At 40.6% G+C, this 19,660-nt stretch overlaps 1 protein-coding gene across 7 annotated transcripts in view; it reads left to right on the top strand.

Moving 5' to 3' along the window:
- Positions 1–19,441, top strand: part of MAP2K4 (mitogen-activated protein kinase kinase 4) — a 108,642-nt gene extending 89,201 nt beyond the window's left edge. For all 7 annotated transcript variants that reach the window (XM_080678091.1, XM_080678093.1, XM_080678090.1 and 4 more), the window contains 6 exons: positions 731–782; positions 3,964–4,091; positions 11,284–11,361; positions 13,944–14,092; positions 15,082–15,127; positions 16,782–19,441. In XM_080678091.1, the coding sequence (XP_080534217.1) occupies positions 731–782; positions 3,964–4,091; positions 11,284–11,361; positions 13,944–14,092; positions 15,082–15,127; positions 16,782–16,895 (567 nt within the window). In that variant the 3' untranslated portion in view covers positions 16,896–19,441. The remainder of the gene's footprint in view (positions 1–730; positions 783–3,963; positions 4,092–11,283; positions 11,362–13,943; positions 14,093–15,081; positions 15,128–16,781) is intronic.
- Positions 19,442–19,660: the final 219 nt, after the last annotated feature.

Below are 19,660 nucleotides of genomic sequence, written 5' to 3' on the forward strand. Positions count from 1 at the left end.
CTTTGATTTAAATTCTCTTTTTTAATTCTTACCTGAGGATATGCACATTGATTTTTAGAGTGAGAGAGAGAGAAACATTGTTGTGAGAGAGAAACATTGGTCAGTTGCCTTCCTGTTTGCTACTGGACTGGAGATCAAACTCCCAACCTCGGCATGTGCCCTGAATGGGAATCAAACTCACAACCTTTCTGTGTATGGGATGAGGCTCCAACCAATTGAGCCACCCAGCCAGGTCGATTAAATCTCTTCTTGCTAATTTAATAACTATGAACTCGCAAGCCTGGCTGTTTGAGACATTAGGGAGACGTGGCTCTGCAAAAGTTACTTCAAAGGCTCAGCACCCAATGAGGGTGAATGATTGTGAGAAACTGAGACTTTGGAAGAACTTACTAAATTAGGGTTGATAATGGAATCCAACCTGTTGGACTTTGCTTATACTACATATTTCTATTCTTGAAGAGTTTGAAGATATAAGAAATATTATACAACTTGTTAATGACTTACTAAAAAATTGTTAAGTTACAGGGTTTTCTTTTTAGTTGTCAGGGCAACTAAGTTTTTAAATTTAAAATCAACATTCAGCATCTTCAGTTAACAAAAATTGCACAAGATGTTGAAACATTAAGATTACAAGAATGCAATGGGCTGTGTGGGCTGTTACTTATGATAAACTATTGTGTTGTTTGATTAAAAGGAAATTGTTTATCCCATCTCTGCTTTTTCTGCACAGACTGTGAAAGCACTAAACCACTTAAAAGAAAACTTGAAAATCATTCACAGAGGTGGGTATAGAATTATTTTTTTTTAAAAAGGCATTTTATTGATATTTTACAGAGAGGAAGGGAGAGGGATAGAGAGTTAGAAACATCGATGAGAGAGAAACATTGATCAGCTGCCTCCTGCACACCTCCTACTGGGGATGTGCCCGCAACCAAGGTACATGCCCTTGACTGGAATCGTTTCAGTCTGCAGGCCGACACTCTATCCACTGAGCCAAACCGGTTAGGGCTAGAATTATTTTTTATAGAACAATTTTTTTCTTAATAGGGAAAAAATACTGAAAATTCAGTGCCACTTTCAAGCAAAACCTACTATATGTACCCTAAAACTTCACTATTAGGGTTTTTTTCTTTTGGGTGTCTATAAATTTTAGTCTACCTTATTAATATGTTGGGCTTAGTAATTGAAGGAGATTTTGCTGTAAATTCATATTACTCTTAGTTGAAAAATCATTATTCATTTGCCGATAGATAATTAGTGTTTCTTTTGTATACAACTAAGGCGTGAAGATGGTCCTGTGGGCAGTCAAAGAGGAATCAGAGGGGAACTGCCCTTGTGTGTTACAGGCACACTACTGTCCCTGTCAAGTGCTGCAATCAGAGATTCCTTTAATTGAAATTGCTATAAAGCATTTGTATTTGTGAGAATAGTGATCTTGTCCTTATTAAACACACATTCAAAATTTTTAAACATTTGGTGTAGATCTATTGGATGACAGTGGGAATCCTGACTTTAATTCAGACTCAATAGTTGCTCTGGTATCATGACAGACCTAAGACAATATGTGACAGTGTGTGATTCATCCTGATAGTAAATAAGTAGGAAAGTCAAAGATCATATTCAGAGAAGTGCAGAACCTTGAATTCTAAGTATCATAGTTTCTAGTGTTTAGAGAAATTAGTAATTGGGACATTTATTTAAGTAAATTTAGTTTGGGGTTGACCCTGGTCCAGAAATTAGTTAACCTTGAACATCAAAATAATTCATTTATTTTTGCCTACCTGATATTATTTTTAACATAAAATAATGAATTTTTCTTCATTATTTTATGTTAAAATAATATTAGGTAGGTTTCTAATTTCCTTTTTGGCCTAAAATCATGTAGGATTAGGTCCCTAAACAAAGTTATTTTGTTTCTCTCATAGTTCATCTTGTTCTTGTTTTGGCGTTTTCCCCTCCCTTTTTGCTGTGCTCTGCAATTATGAGAGTACTAGAGGCCTGTTGCACAAATTCATACACGGGTGGGGTCCCTCAGCCTGGCCGGCGATGGGGACCGATTGGGGCCGGCCGGCCCAGGGGCGGGACTGCGGGAGGTTGGCTGGCTGCAGGAGGTTGGCTGTGGGAGCACACTGACCACCAGGGGGCAGATCCTACATTGAGTGTCTGCCCCCTGGTGGTCAGTGCACGTCATAGCCACCGGCCAGTCGTAACGGTTGCAACAGTTGCTTGGGCTTTTATTATATAGACTAGAGGCCTGATGCATGAAATTCATGCAAGAGTAGGCCTTCCTTTCCCTGGCTTCCGGCACTGGCTTCCCTCTGGCACCCGGGACCCGGGCTTCCCTCTGGCCACTGGCACCTGGGACCTGGGTTTCCTCACAGCCCTGGCTTTGTCTAGAAGGTCGTCCAGTCTAATTGGCATATTATGCTTTTATTATTACAGATTGCCTTTACCGTAGAGCGACTCAAATACCTTAGGAATACTCAAGGTATCTCAGTAAAGCACTAAGGTGGTGCCTGAGGAGGAGTAAGATAAAGGGAAAGTCTTCAGAAATAACTTTGGTTTTCCTATTAGTAAATAAAATGATGAGTTTATAGCAGTCTTTTTATCACTTTAAATTAGTTAGCTTTTTTTGCTACAGGTAGAGTGCTTTGATTACAAGTTACAGAAAATTCTGATAACTGGCTTAAACTCCAAGGAAATGCATTCTTTGTGGTAATAAAGCCCTGGCACAATTTGGTTAGAGTTCAAGCTCCTTCTTTAGGCTGTGCCCTCCTTAATCTTTTGGCTCCATCCTCAGGGTAGTAACAACTAAAGTGGTCCCCATAGTCTTTGGCACATATTGTACAGTAGCTTAGTATACTCTTATAGGTTAAATTCATTCTTTATAATGCACCCCTATGTTCATAGCAGCACAATTCACTATAGCTAAGATTTGGAAACAGCCTAAGTGCCCATCAGCAGATGAGTGGATTAAAAAACTGTGGTACATCTACACAATGGAATACTACACTGCAGTAAAAAAGAGTTCTTACCATTTGCAATAGCATGGATGGAACTGGAGAGCATTATGCTAAGTGAAATAAGCCAGTCAGAGAAAGACAAATACCACATGATCTCACTCATTTGTGGAATATAATGAACAACATAAACTGATGAACAGGGACAGATCCACAGGCAGAGAAGCATCAATCAAACTGTCAGACCTCAGAGGGAAGGTAGGGGAGGGTGGGGGAAAGGAGGAGAGATCAACCAAAGGACTTGTATGCATGAATATAAGCCTTACCAATGGACATGAACACCAGGGGGGTGAGGGCATGAGGGGGAGGGGTTGGGGGGTTAGTGGAGGGATGAGGACACACATGTAATACCTTAATCAATAAAGAAATTAAAAAAAATTCATTCTTTATAGTTTGACTGTTAAGTAATGAATTTGAAGCAAGTAAATGAATATGTCCCTTGATGAGAACAAAACAACATCATAGAATGCCTAAATGTATTGTATACTATTTTTTTAAATACATTTGTGGTGTGTTTTTTTTTTTTAGATTATTTTTATTGATTTTAGAGAGGAAGGAAGAGGGAGAGAGAGCTAGAAACATCCATGATGAGAGAGAATCATGGATTGGCTGCCTCCTGCAAGTCTCCCACTGGGGATCGAGCCCACAACCTGGGCATGTGCTCTTGACCGGAATCAAACCTGGGACCTTTCAGTTCACAGGCCAGTATTCTATCCACTGAGCCAAACCAGCTAGGGCTATCTAGTAGTTTTTGGTACTGAGTTTTTAAGCATCGGTCTTCAGAGAAATTTCATATTTCTCATCTTCTCATACATCTGAATATTAAGGACTTGATCACTTACGTTGTCTAAGGTTTTTCAGTATTTTTACTTAAAATACATACTTTAGAATATAGCTCATTTGATTGATTACTTCTACACTGAATGGTACCTGTCTCTTTCAGATATCAAACCTTCCAATATCCTTCTGGACAGAAGTGGAAATATTAAACTCTGTGACTTTGGCATCAGCGGACAGCTCGTGGACTCCATTGCCAAGACCAGAGATGCTGGGTGTAGGCCGTACATGGCAGTAAGTGAAAGGCCCAGCCCTCTTAGAAGCCCGACAGTCATTGCAGTGGGAGCCCGCCTTTGGTGCTGTACTTCTGAGAACTCTGCCATTGGTTGGTCATGCAGTTTCACCCGGCTAGAATCCTTTTCTCTTCTCTAACGACCAAATTCAGGTTCTAGCTGCTCCATGAATTTTTGCAAAATTGTCCCAGTGAACTCCTGTTTTATTGTCTTACTCTCTTCTTCTTTGGTACTTAGACTCTACTTGTGGCTTCTCTGACTCTACTAATCAACTAGATCATTAGTGCTCAGAAGGCCGCTTTGTGTTTTTAGCACTCCGTATGTTATCTTGACTGTAATAGATACCATTGTAGAGAAAATCATGGATTGGCTGCTTCCTGCAAGTCCCCCGCTGGACATGTTGATAATGTGTCCTGGCCATTAAGTGATACTATTACTTAGAGAAGAATGGAAGACTCAAGTTCATGGTAGAACTCAGTGTATCTTATAAATCTGAGGCTACGTTTTGTATATTGTTGATCTCTTCTTTAGAGGTGGACGAAGCACTAACAAATGCAAGGAAGATGCCTTAGGTATTGGCTGATCTGGAGCTTCTTTCCCTTCAGGAAGACAGAGCTCCACTATCCTTCTGCACACGTCATCCTCATCTTTTCTTTTTTTTTTTTTTTTAATTCTTTATTGTTAAAAGTATTACATATGTCTCCTTCCCCCCCCCCGCCCCTTGACCTCTCCTAGCATGCCCCGCCCCTGTCATCCTCATCTTGTCCCAGTGCTGCATACACTGCAAATTTAGTGTCTGTGTTGTAAACATTCTCTTTGTGTGTTCGTGTCTTCCTTACCGAGGCTATGGTTCTTTGGGGACAGGTTTTACGTCATTATTAAAGCAGTCCTTCTCATCAGTAGTTCCTGTTTCAGTCTTTAGGACTTTTAAACTGAAGATTAGCTTTGAGCTGAATACAGTTTTTCTCTCCTTTTAATTGTTAGCTTCTTTTTTGATTTATACATTTTCAAACCCAGTGCTGTAAGCAATAGAAAAGTACGAAACCTCATAGGCTCCATGTTACAACTTTTTTATCTTGTTTGTGGATAGGCAGACTCAGTGCTACCCCCAAATGTACACTTATTTTAAAACCTGAATACATTGTATTTTCAGTGTTATTTAAAAGTAAATTTTTTTCTTTTCGCTTATCTCTCAGCCTATAAATAGTTTAATGCACAGGATTACATGTATTCTTTATATATGTTTTGTTGCCAGTAGTGTGGTCATTGCACTTGAAAATGATTGTATTTGAAAATTTTCCATTATTCACCATATTTTAGAATTTTTTTTTCAATACCTTGTTTTTATTTTGTTACATCTTTTCATGTCACCTTTTCCACAAATGAAAATGTCAGAGGTGTGTGTTTGTGTGTGTTAATACATACAGAAAGAGTCTTGGGGAGATTTGGATGATCTTGCATTCATCATGATAATTAGGGATAAGTGGAACAACCAGATCAAAAGCAAGAAAATAAATTAAAATATGGAGTATTTGGGAATTCATATAATTTACACATTTAGCAATCATGCCCTGAGAATTAAGTGTAAACTGTTGTCTGTATTTTTAGGGCTTGTATCAGTACTAAGGTTGACTAAGTGTTTTTGCTGTGTAACATTGGTTAAGAATTATATTTGATTTATGTGGGTGTTAAAGATGCAGTTGCAGCCCTGATACAGCTGATACTTGCATTCAGGTAACTTTTAGAAAGAAGTAGACTTTTGGTTTCTGTGTAGAAGTAAGTAAGATTCACAGGCTTGGGGGGGGGGGGGGGCGGGCTTTTCTCTTCCTGCCGACCTACTTCAGCTTTGAAGGAAGCAGCTGATGAGAAACTCTGCCTCTCATCTTGACTGGACTGAATGAAGCGTTTCTGTCCATTCCAGTCTTCTGAGGCTTGTATGAATGGACAAGAATATAATCAGCATTCATCCTACAAGCCTCTGAGTGACTTGACTTTCTTTAATGTATCTTGACAGAAGATATCAGCAATGCATCTTGTCTAGTCTACAGGAATTATGATTTCTTAGATTATATTTAACATAGAAAGTGTACAAAGTGTAGAGTTTAAACTTAAGTTTTCTCATAAACCAGTTGTTAACATCTTGTCACTTCCCTACCTCCTCATCTAGGGAAGTCTGTATTTATACACATACACATAAACATACTAGTAGACAGAGGTGGGCAAAAGGATGTTTACAGTTTTGAGTGCATGAAATGCAGAGTTTATTCTTGTATTATATATTTTCCATACGAACAACTGTTAACCTACTTTTGCCTACCCCTGTATATGTACATTTAGGGGTGTGTGTGTGTGTGTGTGTATGTATGTATGTATGTGTGTACTGGACCATTTGAAAGGAAGTCACAGATATGATGAATTTCATTCTATACACTTCAGCACATCCTCCCAAAAAAAAGGGCATTCATCTGTGTAACCACAAGATCATTACTATACCTAAAACATAAACCTAAAAAGTTAACAAATTTCATAGTATCATTCAATATACAGTTTATACTCAAAATTCCCAGTTGTCCAAAATAAATGTATGTTATTGCAGTTAGTAAGGATCACATCAAGATACATAATACATTATTTTTAGTTGTTACATTTTGCATTTGAATCTAAACTGGTCTAGACCATTCTTTTTTTTTTTTCTTCCTCGTGATTTTGACATTTCTGGGAGTGTTTTTAAAATGTCTCACATACTGGATTTGTCTGATTGTTCTCTCATGATTAGTTTCAGACTCTACATTTTTTTGGTATGGATGCTTCATAGATGAGGTGTACTTGATGTTGCATCACATTGCAAGAACATAATGCTAGGTTATTTCACTAATTGCTTTTTTTCTTTTAAGCACTTGAAACATTTGTAAAATAGAAACCATATCCTCAAAATTTTTCCTGTTTTCCATCCCCAAAGGAGTAATTGATAATCTTCATTTTCAAAGGATTCCTTAACCCATGATCCTCTCACCCTTTCCTCTGGTATCCTCCAACTTGAAGAGGCTTCTAAAAAGTAACTTCAGTTTCTCTATTTACCTCTTCTTCTTACATTATAGAAGCCTATCCTTATTAGTTTGTAAGATAGTCTTAATCAGTAATAGAAATAACGCATTTCATAGCAGTACTTTATGAAATATGTCCACCTATTTAACCTGGGTCATTTCTGAAACCCTGACATAATCTTCTTTTAAAATATGTGCAAGCCTATCAGGCATGAAAATCTAATCAAGTTATTACATCTAATCAATAGTGAGAAATTGTTGATGTGTGTACTTCCTTTGATCTTTGTTCAACAAATTTAAAAGTATTCATTCATTCATACATATTCAGCTTTCTCTTTCCCTTTGGTTTCAAAAGAACTTAATTCTTTAGGGTATAATTTTCATTTTCCACTTGTATACAGGCTGAAAAAATAGTATTCACTTTTTTCCCTTTGTTTGACAATTTAGATTTTTAAAATGTCTGGTAAAGAAATTATTTAGCAGCCCAGCCAGTGTGGCTCAGTGGATTGAGCATTGTCCCGTGCACCAAGAGGTTACCAGTTTAACCTCTAACCACTGGGCAATGCCAGCCAGGACTCAGCTAGTGTTTTGACAGATTTCTTTTGGGGTGCAGGGTTGGGGGGGTGGGCAATACCAGGCTCTAAAAAAATATTTTTTTCCACAAAGAAAACAAAGGGGAAAAAAACCAAAACAACTATTCCAGTTTTTGCAGATTGGCTTTGTGTTGAGACTCTCCTTCAGTCCTTAGCCAAGTCACTTACAAATCTGCCTTAACTTTCACTTCCTACTTGCCGTAAGCCAATAGATCAGCCAGAAGTTAAAGTTTTGGGTCTTTTCAGTTTTTTGTGTCCTGCCCTGGGTATATACATGGCTTTCTAAATTTCTCAATACATACAGGTAATTTTTAATAGCCAAATTTCCCAAAGGATCTCTACCCTTCAATTTTTCTCCCAGGCTTTTGTATTTTGTTTTGTTTTTGTTTTTTGGCTAATCCTGACCCAAGGATATATTTTCCAATCAATGATTTTTAGAGAATGGAAGGGAGAGAGAGAAACATTGATGTGAGAGAGACACATAGGTTAGTTGCCTCCCACATGAGCCCTGACAGGGGCTGGGAATTGAACCTGCAACCCAGGTATGTGCCCTTGACTGGAAATCGAACCCATGACCCTTCGGAGTGTGGGCTGATGCTCTATTCACTGAGCCCCCACCGGCAAGGCTCTCCTAGCTTTTGATACTCTAATGTATGCCTCAATACCAGTTTCTTGCACCAGGCATATATGGGTTATTCATTTACCTTACATTGTTTTCAAGGACTGTCCATTGCTTTTCTGCCTTGAGTGAGTTCAAGTTTAGGCAAAACAAAGGCAGGCACCTTGCATCTATCCCAGACAGGATAGAACAGATAAACACAATTCTTTATGAGTAAGGTCTGCTGTTTCCTCCTCCTGGGCCAGGGACCACAGTCCTATACTGGGAATGCTGGATGCCGTCTTCAATACTGCCAGATACTAAAGACCACATAACATATGATTCCATTCATATGCAAGGACAGAATAGGGAAGCCTGTAGCTACAGAAAGTAGATTAGTGGTTATTTAGACCTGGGAGAGGGGGTTGGGGGAGGATGATGTCCAAAGGGTGTTGGGTGAGGAAATACTTTAAAATAGATTCTGGTCATGGATACAAATATCTGTCACTGTATAAAAGCCATTGCCTTGTATACTTTAAGTGGATGAATTGTATGGTATGTGGATTACATCTCAGTAAAGTTGTTTAAAAACCACTGAAGGCCACCATTCTCTGTGAGTTATACTGAGACTACTGGAGGTGTAAAGATACAATCCCTGAGAATTTTGACTTCACAGAAGTCAAATTTAGTAAGCGACTATTGCTAAAAGTGCTGTCACCTTTGGAAATGTAGGTTTGCACTTGAGTAACCAGTACTTTTTCTTTAGCAGTTTGAATTGCTTATTTTTGAATGTTAGAAAACAACTGCCCCATATAATCTTGGGTATAAATTCATGATTTCTTTTTCTTTTTTAAATATTTTTAAAATATGTTCTTATTGATTTCAGAGAGACAGGGAGAGGGAGAGAGAGAAACATCAGTGATGAGAGAGATTCATTGATTAGCTGCCTCCTGCACGCCCCCTACTGGGGATCAAGCCCACAACCCAGGCATGTACCCTTGACTGGAATTGAACTCGGACTCTTCAGTCTGCAGGCCGACACTCTTATCCACTGAGCCAAATCGACTAGGGCTTGCCTTTTTTCCTTATATTTTGCCACTTTAATGCATTATCCTTTGTCCATTTTCATTAGAATGTTAATCTTTTTGTGTTGATATAAAATATAAGAAGAATTATGTTACACTAGAGGCCTGGTGCACGACATTCAGCCCGGCCTGTGCCCTCTTGCAGTCCAGACCCTCGGGGGCCTAAGCCGGCAGTCAGACATTCCTCTCGCAGTCTGGGACCCCTTGCACCTGCTTGCTGCTCCTTGCCGCTCAGCTCGCTGTTCCTTAGTGCTGCTGTGAAGGCAGGAGAGGCTCCCGCCTCTGCCGCTGTGCTTGCCAGTCTTCTGGTTGAGTGGCGCTCCCCCTGTGGGAGTGTACTGACCACCAGGAGGCAGCTTCTGTGTTGAGTGTCTGCCCCCCGGTGGTCAGTGTGCATCATAGGGACCGGTCATTCCGCCATTCAGTTGATATGCATATTAACCTTTTATTATATAGGATAGTTTTCTCAAAAGTTGTCATTTGTCTTTAAATTTTACATATTTTTGGCTCAATTATAGAAATAGAAAATTTTAATGTGATGAGCTTATCAATTGCTAACTTTGAGGTTTCTAGCTCTTGTCATATCTTGAAAGATTTTTGTCATGCCAAGTTTGGAAATAGCTTTTGGGGTTATTGGGCAAAAATCATTTGTATCCCTAATGTACAAATTTCTGCAAGTTATCATGTAACTTAAGTGTCTGTCCTCATGAATAATAAGTAGCTTACAATGAAAATTTATGCAGCCACAGTACTCATGTTCAAAATAAAATATGTAGGTGTCCAAACTAGTCGTTGCCAACAGTAATAGAATATAATACGGCCAGCTGGTATGCTTCTCTGGGCATGCCTTTCAACAGCAGTTACTCAGTCATAGTCATGATCCATGGTCTGCTCTGCAACCGATGTGCGCTCTGTCTCTGTCTCTGTCTCTGTCTCTGTCTCTGTCTCTGTCTCTCTCGTCTTCTTATCCCTGACACATTGTGTAGATAATGGTCTCTAATTTCACAGAAGTTACTAAAAATGATGTTAGCTATTTAAATGATAGGGTGATATATTACTATATTGACAATGTTTAATTTGGTTAAAATGACTAATAGAAATAATGATAAATTTAGTTTTATGATGAAGAATGGGTGAAATAATCATAATTTGGCTCATATTTGCTTTTGTATCTCAAATATATTGCAGTAGGGCCTTATTCACGGAAACAGACTTAGTCTTTTTTCCCCTATTTGCCACTACTTGCTACTAAGTTGACCCTGCAATTCTTTATTTTTTACATTTTTCTAGTTTTCTTCCTGTATCTCCCTTTGGCTGTTCTCAGCTTCAGGGTTGTAAGTGCTTGTGAGTACTTTGGGGGAAATTAGAAGAGTTGCTTTGTATTCCCTTTTAGGGAGGAAGCTATTGATGTTTTCTTTTTCTTTTTTTTGCTGTTGATTGTTTCTAATATTGGCTTTCTATTACTTTTTTTTTTTTTAAATTGTTGTTAATCCTCATCCGAGGATATTTTTCCATTGAGTTTTAGGGAGAATGGAAGAGAGAGGGGAAGACAGAGGGAAATAGTGATGTGAGAGTAACACATTGATTGGTTGCCTCCTGCATGAGCCCTGACCAGGGCCAGGGACAGGAAGGAACCTGCAACCAAGGTACATTGCACTTGACTGGAATCAAACCCAGGACCCTTTTGTCAGCAGGCCAATGTTCTATCCACTGAACCAAACCAGCTAGAGCCATGACTCTTAATCTGATCCCAGACATGGGTTCCTGTAAGGATTATGCTGGCATTTGGGCCACCTGCCCAGCTGTTGCTTCCCTTTCCCTGCTCCTTAATCGTGTGACTAATTACTGACTGTGACTTCTCTTTGTGTTCCAGCCAGAAAGAATAGACCCAAGTGCATCACGGCAAGGCTATGATGTCCGCTCTGATGTCTGGAGTTTGGGGATCACATTGGTATGTTGATGTCCACCCAGCCTTGTCCTAGTAGTGTACCAAGAAATTTAGAAGTGAAAGTAAATTTCATCAGACTTCCACTCCTCATAAGAACTGCTTCTTGTCTCTTCTAGTCTTTGATTTTATTTACCTATTTTTTCCCTAATGGCTATGATCACAGGCACTGTATCTTCTAGTTGTTGAATAAAAGTATGTTTTATACTTTAAAGATTAAACCGTAATTGATTATTTTCCTCAAGGTTCTCTAAGGTGCCTAGGGCTCTGTAACATTGTAGCTGTGGATGTCTTGGTCACACACACACAGGAGTCTCATGCACTGAGAATGGAATGGGGAAGGGCAGCTCATGTGCAGTCAGAGTCCCGGGAAGGTACAGGCTCCTCCCACTCAACCTGAGCAGTGTGTCCAGTAACACTGTGCAGGGTGTGTGTTAGAGGAGTATGTTCATGTGTGTGGAGATCGTTTCCACTGGAGTCTTCCAGTCATGGAATAGAAAAGTCACAGAGAAACTGAAAGTAATTCAGTTGTTGAGAAACAAGAACTGCTTAGGTGACAGTTCTAAATGAGAGTTCTACCTTACAACAACACAGAAAGAATAGCAATAAAGCTGCTTAATTTGCAACTAAGCACAATTAAATAAACTCTTCTTTCTTGGCTGTGTTGAAATTTTGATTCTATTTAAAAAGCATCTTTATTTGCTTATTTCCTTAACTAGAGGCCCGGTGCACGAATTCGTGCACATTGAAAGGAATTAATTAGAAGAAATATTTTAAAAGCCAGGGAGGGACCATGGGAGGTTGGCTCCAGGGTGTGTCTGGCACATTTCACCCAGTCCCAATTGGCCGAACCCCAGCAGCAAACTAACCTACCGGTCAGAGCGTCTGCCCCCTGCTTGTCAGTGCATGTCATAGCGACTGGTAGAGCGGTCGACTGATCGGTTAACCAATTGGTTGGACACTTAGCATCTTAGGCTTTTATATATATAGGTACCAAATTTTGTTTTGAAGTTTTAGGTTCATTTTCTTGTGCTTGCTGTTTTACCAGGCTTGATGGCATTTTTCTGATTTTCGACAGCTTTGCCTACATGGGTGTGAATCTTCCGTCACTAGATGGGCTGTGTTAGTTATCCTAGTAGTTATCTTTGTAGTTATCCTTTAGTTATTCTTGTAGTTGTCTTTGTTAGTTATCCTTGTAATTATCCTTGTAGTTTTCCTTGTTAGTTACCCTTTAGTTATCCTTGGTGAGTTATGTTGCCAGCCTGGTGAAGTCTCTGAGTAGAGAGTTGAGGCTAACAGCTCACCTCTGTTGAAGACTCCTTCTAGTTTCTCTTGTGACCAGATCTGGGAGGCACCTCCTGAGTCTTTTCCCATTGTGAAGCCAACTGAGCAAAGGAGAAGGAATCCTCTTTTCAGTCAGGAGAGAGCATGGAATCTGGGTATCTTTTAGGTCTGGTGGCTGGTGTGAAAGACTGCAGCAAGACTCTAACCCAGGGGTGGGCAAACTTTTTGACTCGAGGGCCACAATGGGTTCTTAAACTGGACTGGAGGGCCGGAACAAAAGCATGGATGGAGTGTTTGTGTGAACTAATATAAATTCAAAGTAAAGGAGCGGAGGGGAGAGCAAGAGAACCCTCCGCTCTTTCGGCTCCGCGGGCCGGATAGAACAGCCGAATGGGTCGGATCCGGCCCGCGGGCCGTAGTTTTCCCACGGCTGTTAACCTCTAGCTGAGGCAACTGCTGGCATAGAAGGGTTACTAACGATTCAGAAATACCTATCTGTGTCCAAACCAGTTACGTTATAAAACAGTTTTTTGTCCTGTGAAAGGTTCTAACATAGAAAAAAATTTTTAGCAAGTTTCTTTAGTACTATGTCTTTGTTTAAAGCAAGGTATTCAGTACTTATAATTGCTTCATAATTTGTTTTTTTTTTTAATATGGATAATCTCATAAAATTATAAAATTGTGAAATTGATTTCTAGGGTCCTAGATCCTTCACCTTATTCCTTTTCTTAAGCATCATTATTGGGCTTCAAGGTGAAGGTTTTGACCCTGACTTTTTCTTCAGCGATGGTGACATCTGGTTGTGGTTGGAATTGTAGTAACTGCAGAATTGGCAATCGATCAAGACATACACAATGTTTCCTGGGAGCTCGTTGGATGTTCTGTATGTTGAATGTTACTTTACCTTAAAAATGAATTTGACTACAGTTCTGGACATGGCTTTCCACTATAAATTGTGAAGACATTGTACTAAAATAGTTCTAAAGCCAGACTTGCAGAATCCTGTATACAAAGGAGTCAGACCTGAAGCATGCAATGTGGGACTTTGGGCTTAAGTTCAGTGTTTCCTTTTAGTCCAAGTTCTTGAATTTGGTTGATACAGAATTCTTTATATTATCTTGATTCTGCTATCACTTCCACTTAGCCTCAATACTTCTGAAGATTCCACCTTAACCTGACATGGATTTAGTGCCAAGCTTTTATAAGAGTTTTGCTTAGACTTTAGATTTTCAACATGGCCATTTCAGTGAGGAGGAGTAAACATTGCCTTAGTGTATTTTGCTTTTTCCTCTGTGTTCTTTCAGTACGAGTTGGCCACAGGCCGATTTCCTTATCCAAAGTGGAATAGTGTATTTGATCAACTAACGCAAGTCGTGAAAGGAGACCCCCCGCAGCTGAGTAATTCGGAGGAAAGGGAATTCTCCCCGAGTTTCATCAACTTTGTCAACTTGTGGTGAGTACTTGAATTACGAATGTTCAAAAATGCGCAGTGAGAACAGTGAGGTTTATTTAACCTTAGCAACATTGGTTTATTTAACCTTAGCAACATTGATGGGGAAGGGGAGCCTTCTCTTGTCACTGTCTCCTGAGCTGGGACTCCGGATCATTGCGGCTACATGGGCGGTTCCAACTAGCCTGGAGGGCCCTGCTCTCTTATTCTACTGCTCAGGCATGGATGAAAACAGCTGGGGGTGGTGGAGAAGCGCTGCCTCCTGGTTTCTAGTTCTCTGTACAAGAAATACAGCCCAGGTGAGACTGGCCATCTCATTCTGATGTGGTTTTAATTGTGAAATTGTACCAAATCACTTGGAAACTTTTACCAAGTGAAGATCCTACAATGTCAGACTTTCAGGGGTGGATCTCTGCTCTGACATAACATATAACATGGTTGGGGGTGTGGAGTCAAGTTAGGCCTAAAGTTCCATTGGTAGAACTGTAGATTAGCTCTCTAAAACCTTATTCCAAGGAAGGTGAACTCCACACCTAATGTTTGTCCACCTTTTAACAGGTGCACGTATGCGTGTGTGCATGTGTGCGTGCCTGTGTGTGCAGCTCCTGAGAATAAACTTAGGCAGTTATGGTGATATATAATCTTGCTTCATACTGTTTCAATCTGTATTTTAAATACAACAGGTTTTGTTATTATTTGACTATTTTTAATAATTATTGTTTATCCAACATAATTTAAAAATTTATATTTACAAGCAAAAAGCAAGAGTGTTTAATATATCTTCTTTACAGTCCTAAAACTGCTTTGTTTTTCTCTTGCTCATAGATTGCCTAATTTTTCCTGTTCTCTAAGATTGGCATGTTGTCTGCTATTCACCTTTGCATCTGAAGGAAAAAACTACTCGACTCTTTATAATATTTCTTTGGTGAAAAAAATACTTGGGGTAAATGTGTCTTCATATTAATAATGTTTGTTTTGTTTTGTTATTTTAGCCTTACAAAGGATGAATCCAAAAGGCCAAAGTATAAAGAACTTCTGGTGAGTATGAGTCCTTGGCAATGTCAGCTGTCTCCTCAGCCTTGGTCTCCTCAGCGTGCTGGCGCACTGAGCAGGCAGTGACCTCCCACAGACAGACAGACAGCTCCACCTCACTGGGCTTTTGTAAAAGGTTCTGAAACAAAAGTGTTTGGAAAGAGAAAATTTGAAGTTATAGCTTTCCTACTGATTTACTAGGTATGTTCTCATGGGAAGTTTTGACCTTGACATATTATAAAAATTAACCTGGAAAATTTATAAAAAATATGTTTTTGTTGATTTTTAGAGAGAGAAGAAGGGAGAGGGATAGAGAGGTAGAAACATTGATGAGAGAGAAACATCATCGATAGGCTGCCTCCTGCACACTCCCTACTGGGGATCGATCCCGCAACCCGGGCATGTGCTCTGACTGGGAATTGAACTGGTGACCTGTTGTTCATAGGCTGATGCTCAACCACTGAGTAACTGGAGAATTTTAAGATTCACTTTAAGGAGCCATTTTATTTTACCATGTGGTTTACGTATGTGTAACACATCTGTAAGAATTTATTGTGCTTTCTTTGCCTTTATAAAATGTTCTCATGCAAATAAATCTAGATTCATACAGCCAATTCCCCTTTCTTTTAAAAGTTCTCATGCCCCTTCCCCCACCCCCCATGGAACCTAGGTCTTTTAAATAATCTCCTGGTAGTGGCATTGGTCTTAGTGGTGAACAAAGTACTGTGCTCTGATAATGTGGGAATATTTTAAGAAAAAAGACCACCTATTTGTCACACTTAGGTTCTATCTCTCAGACTTATGGTCAGACTTATGGTCAACCCCAGGTGTGACTAAAGATGATATCCAGTCAGGCCTGGCTGGTGTGGCTCAGTGGTGAAGCGTTGACCTATGAACCAGGAGGTCACTAATTCAATTCCCGATCAGGGCACATGCTCAGGATGCAGGCTCGACCCCCCGTAGGAGGCTTGCAGGAAGCAGCCAATCGTTGATTCTCTCTCATCATTGATGTTTCTATCTCTCTCTCCCTCTCTCTTCTCTGAAATCAATAAAAATATATATGGAAAAAAAATAGCTATCCAGTCATTGTGCTTAGAGAAATTGTTAAAGAAAAATACTGCTGGAGATGGAGTATGAAAAGGTGGGTTTGTGAGGCAGATAGGGGCTCCAGGCTTTGGAGAGTGTGGTGCAGAAGGTCATAGGGTAAGTTTCTATTGAGTTTCCTTTGGAGCGGGGGTTAGAAGGATTGAAACAGATCTTTTTGTTCAGGATTCACTTTGCGCCTGGGGGAATGGGCAGTTGAGTTGGTGTCTGTCCTGAGACTAGCACCTGGTGGTCATGTAGTTCTTGGTTCTCAGATGCTTTATGCAGAGGAACAGCAGTGCTGTCTGCCTTAGCAAATGCTCCCTGGTCCACAGATTAGTACCCAGACCTCACCTCCAAGCCAGCTCCAGATTCCAGCCTGAGCATATCCCGGCAGGCCACACCCACTGACACGCCTCCTGGGAATGCAGGCTGTGCTCGTAGTGCTGAGCCGGTGCTGGTGTTTCATAGCCCTGCGTGGTTGGGCCTTTGGTTCTGTGCTGTACCAAAATTGGGAAAAGCCCAACGTGGGATCTCATATAAATTTTTATTTGTTTTTTCTTCAATTTTCTTGCAGAAACATCCCTTTATTTTAATGTATGAAGAACGTACTGTAGAGGTCGCAAGCTATGTTTGTAAAATCCTGGATCAAATGCCAGCATCTCCCAGCTCTCCCATGTATGTCGATTGATGCCGCTGCTATGTCAGACTCTAGAAAAAAGGGCTGAGAGGAAGCAAGACGTAAAGAATTTTCACCTGTATCACAGTGTTTTTATTGCTCGCCCAGACACCATGTGCAATACGATTGGTGTTTGTTTCCATCATGTCTGTATACTCTCGTCACCTTGGACGTGCATCCCCGAAGTATCCGACTGATCACAGTGTTCGTGATGGTCAGAGACCTCATCCTGCTCTTTCCTGATGACATACTCATGAAACGTGGAAGTCAGTACGATCAATTTGTTGACTGTGATTAGATCACATCTTTAATTCATTTCTAGACTCAAAACCTGGAGACGCAGCTACTGGAGTGGTATTTATCAGACTTCTGGTCCTGGAAGAATGCAGTGAAGGATATACTGTGTCTGAACGTAGAGACTCGGTGTGAGTGAGAAGAGCTTGCACAGCCAGCGAGATGCTTTGCCTTCTGGAGCCAGGAGACAGGAGGGTTTCCGTTCTTCACCAAGTGCAATAGACTTTCTGATCTGAGGTCCTGTTGCTTTATGGTCACTGTCGATGTTCGGGGATCGATGTGCTCGGCCAAATTCCCGTTTGAAATATCATTTTAAATTAGAATGAATTTATCTTTACCAAAAACCATGTTGCATTCAAAGAGGCGAACAGTAAAATATCGAGACAGGACAGAATGTGTTCTTTTCTCCTTGACCAGTCCTTCTGCTCTTCATTGGGAGACTCGGGAATCTGCCCCTTGTCAAAGAAGGTGCTGATCCTAAGAATTGTCACAGCATTTGGTGTGCTGCCAACCTAGGTTCCACCTGCCACCAACCACCGGGACTGAAAAGAAAAAAGTACGGAGGGCAACGTTTACAGATGTTTTCAATGCTAGCATCTTATCTGGAACAGCTCTTAGCAGCTCTGTCTTTCCCCTTTGTCCCGAGCCTGATACTTTAGCCATCGTAACTCACTACCAGGGAGAAGTAGCGAGGAGCAATGTGCCTTGATTGATTAGATAGAGATTTCGCGTAGGCAGCAAAAGACCAAATCTCAGCTGTTTGCCGTCACTGGTCCAGGTCTTCGGTTTCTGAGCCTCTTTCCCTGCCCCTGTAGTCTCTTGCCACTATGTGTCTTTTGCTTAATCCAGTACTTTGCCTCCCTCCCCCCTCTATTAAAAACCTTTATAATTACCAGGGATGTTCCCTACCAAGGATTTCTAGCCCCAGATCTCTCAGATGCCCAATGTTTAAAAGGCTGAACAACATATGGGGCTCAGTAACGTGGTAGGTGATGAGGCAGCATCTTTCTAGAAACACGAGTGGCAGCATCTTTCTAGAAACACGAGTGACCCAGGGAGGACCTGAAACGGCAGTCTTAGGTGAGCTCAGCACCTAGGAGAACCTCTAACAGGTCATCATTTCTTGGAATTGGGATTCTACAAAAACAACCCCACAACCCAAACAACCCCAGAATAGTGATAAGCCCATTTAAACCTGCTCTCTTTGCTGTGCTTCCTCACTCCCCCACTAGCCAGGTTCCCTTTGGGTTTGCTCTGGCCTCCCTGGCACTGAGCATTCGGCTCTGTGAGCAGCACTGTGAGTGGTCCCAGCACGCTGGAATATAAAACAGCCGTGGTCCCAGACCAGGTGAGGCTGTTCCAGAACCCCTGGGGCAGGTACTGCTGTGTCTCCTCCCAGAGTGACAGTCATCAACACTATACAACAATAAAGGGAGAATGGTGCTGTTTTAAAGTTACTTCCCTATCAATTTCAGAATTAAAAAATGATTTATTGCTTTGGTCCACTTGCCTAATTTTCCTATTTTCTCCCCTATGGCATCATAAACCTTAGACTTCCCAGTGTTCTGAAAGGAAGCGTTGTTAGGTGTCTTCCTTCAGCCACACCAAGCCATCATTCTCCGAATCTCCCGGGGACTCAACTTCCTGTCTGCTGTCAACTTCCCGTTGGGCTCGGCGCAGGGTCACTTTGCCATTCTACAGTGGAGGTCAAAGCAGTGCTGACTGTCCAGGAGCTAAGCTGATCTGACCGTTCTGTTGTGTGGATGACCACATCAAAGCAATTTTAGTGTATTAATCATAGATTATTATAAACTATAAACTTAAGGGCAAGTTTATTACAATGTATCTTTATTAAAACAAAAGGGTGTATAGTGTTCACAGACTGTGAAAATAGTGTAAGAACTGTACATTGTGAGCTCTGGTTATTTTTCTCTTGTATCATAGAAAAATGTATAAAAATTATCAAAAAGCTAATGTGCAGGGATATTGCCTTATTTGTCTGTAAAAATGGAGCTCAGTAACATAACTGCTTCTTGGAGCTTTGGAATATTTTATCCTGTATTCTTGTTTGAAATCCTCCTCTATTTAAGATATATACATGGAATCGAAGTGTTTATGTAATAGTTCTATCCTTTTGCCTGCAGGTCAGTTGTAATAAATCTAGGATGTGATAATGACTTTGTAATTTGATTTTCTGAAGTCAGACCCTGAGAGGGGAAGATTAAGTAAATTCCATTAAATTATCTGTGAGTTTCACCTTGGGAGAGAGTCTCTTCTGGACGTGTTTATGGCTTTTCTTTCTGCTCCTCCTGTGGTTGCTGTATGGCTTTGCCTTCTCTTCGAGCAGGTGGGAGGCGGAGTCCCCTGAGTGTGTTCTCTGCTGGTTGCCCTGCCCTGCCCAGTGTTCTTACTGCTGGAGGGAGAGGGCGAAGTTCCCCCGGGGATGGGTGGAATCTAGTCAGCTGGGTTTGGTGCTTGGTCAC

The sequence above is a fragment of the Plecotus auritus genome (assembly GCF_963455305.1).
Source record: "Plecotus auritus genome assembly, chromosome: 7".
NCBI classification, from domain to species: domain Eukaryota; kingdom Metazoa; phylum Chordata; class Mammalia; order Chiroptera; family Vespertilionidae; genus Plecotus; species Plecotus auritus.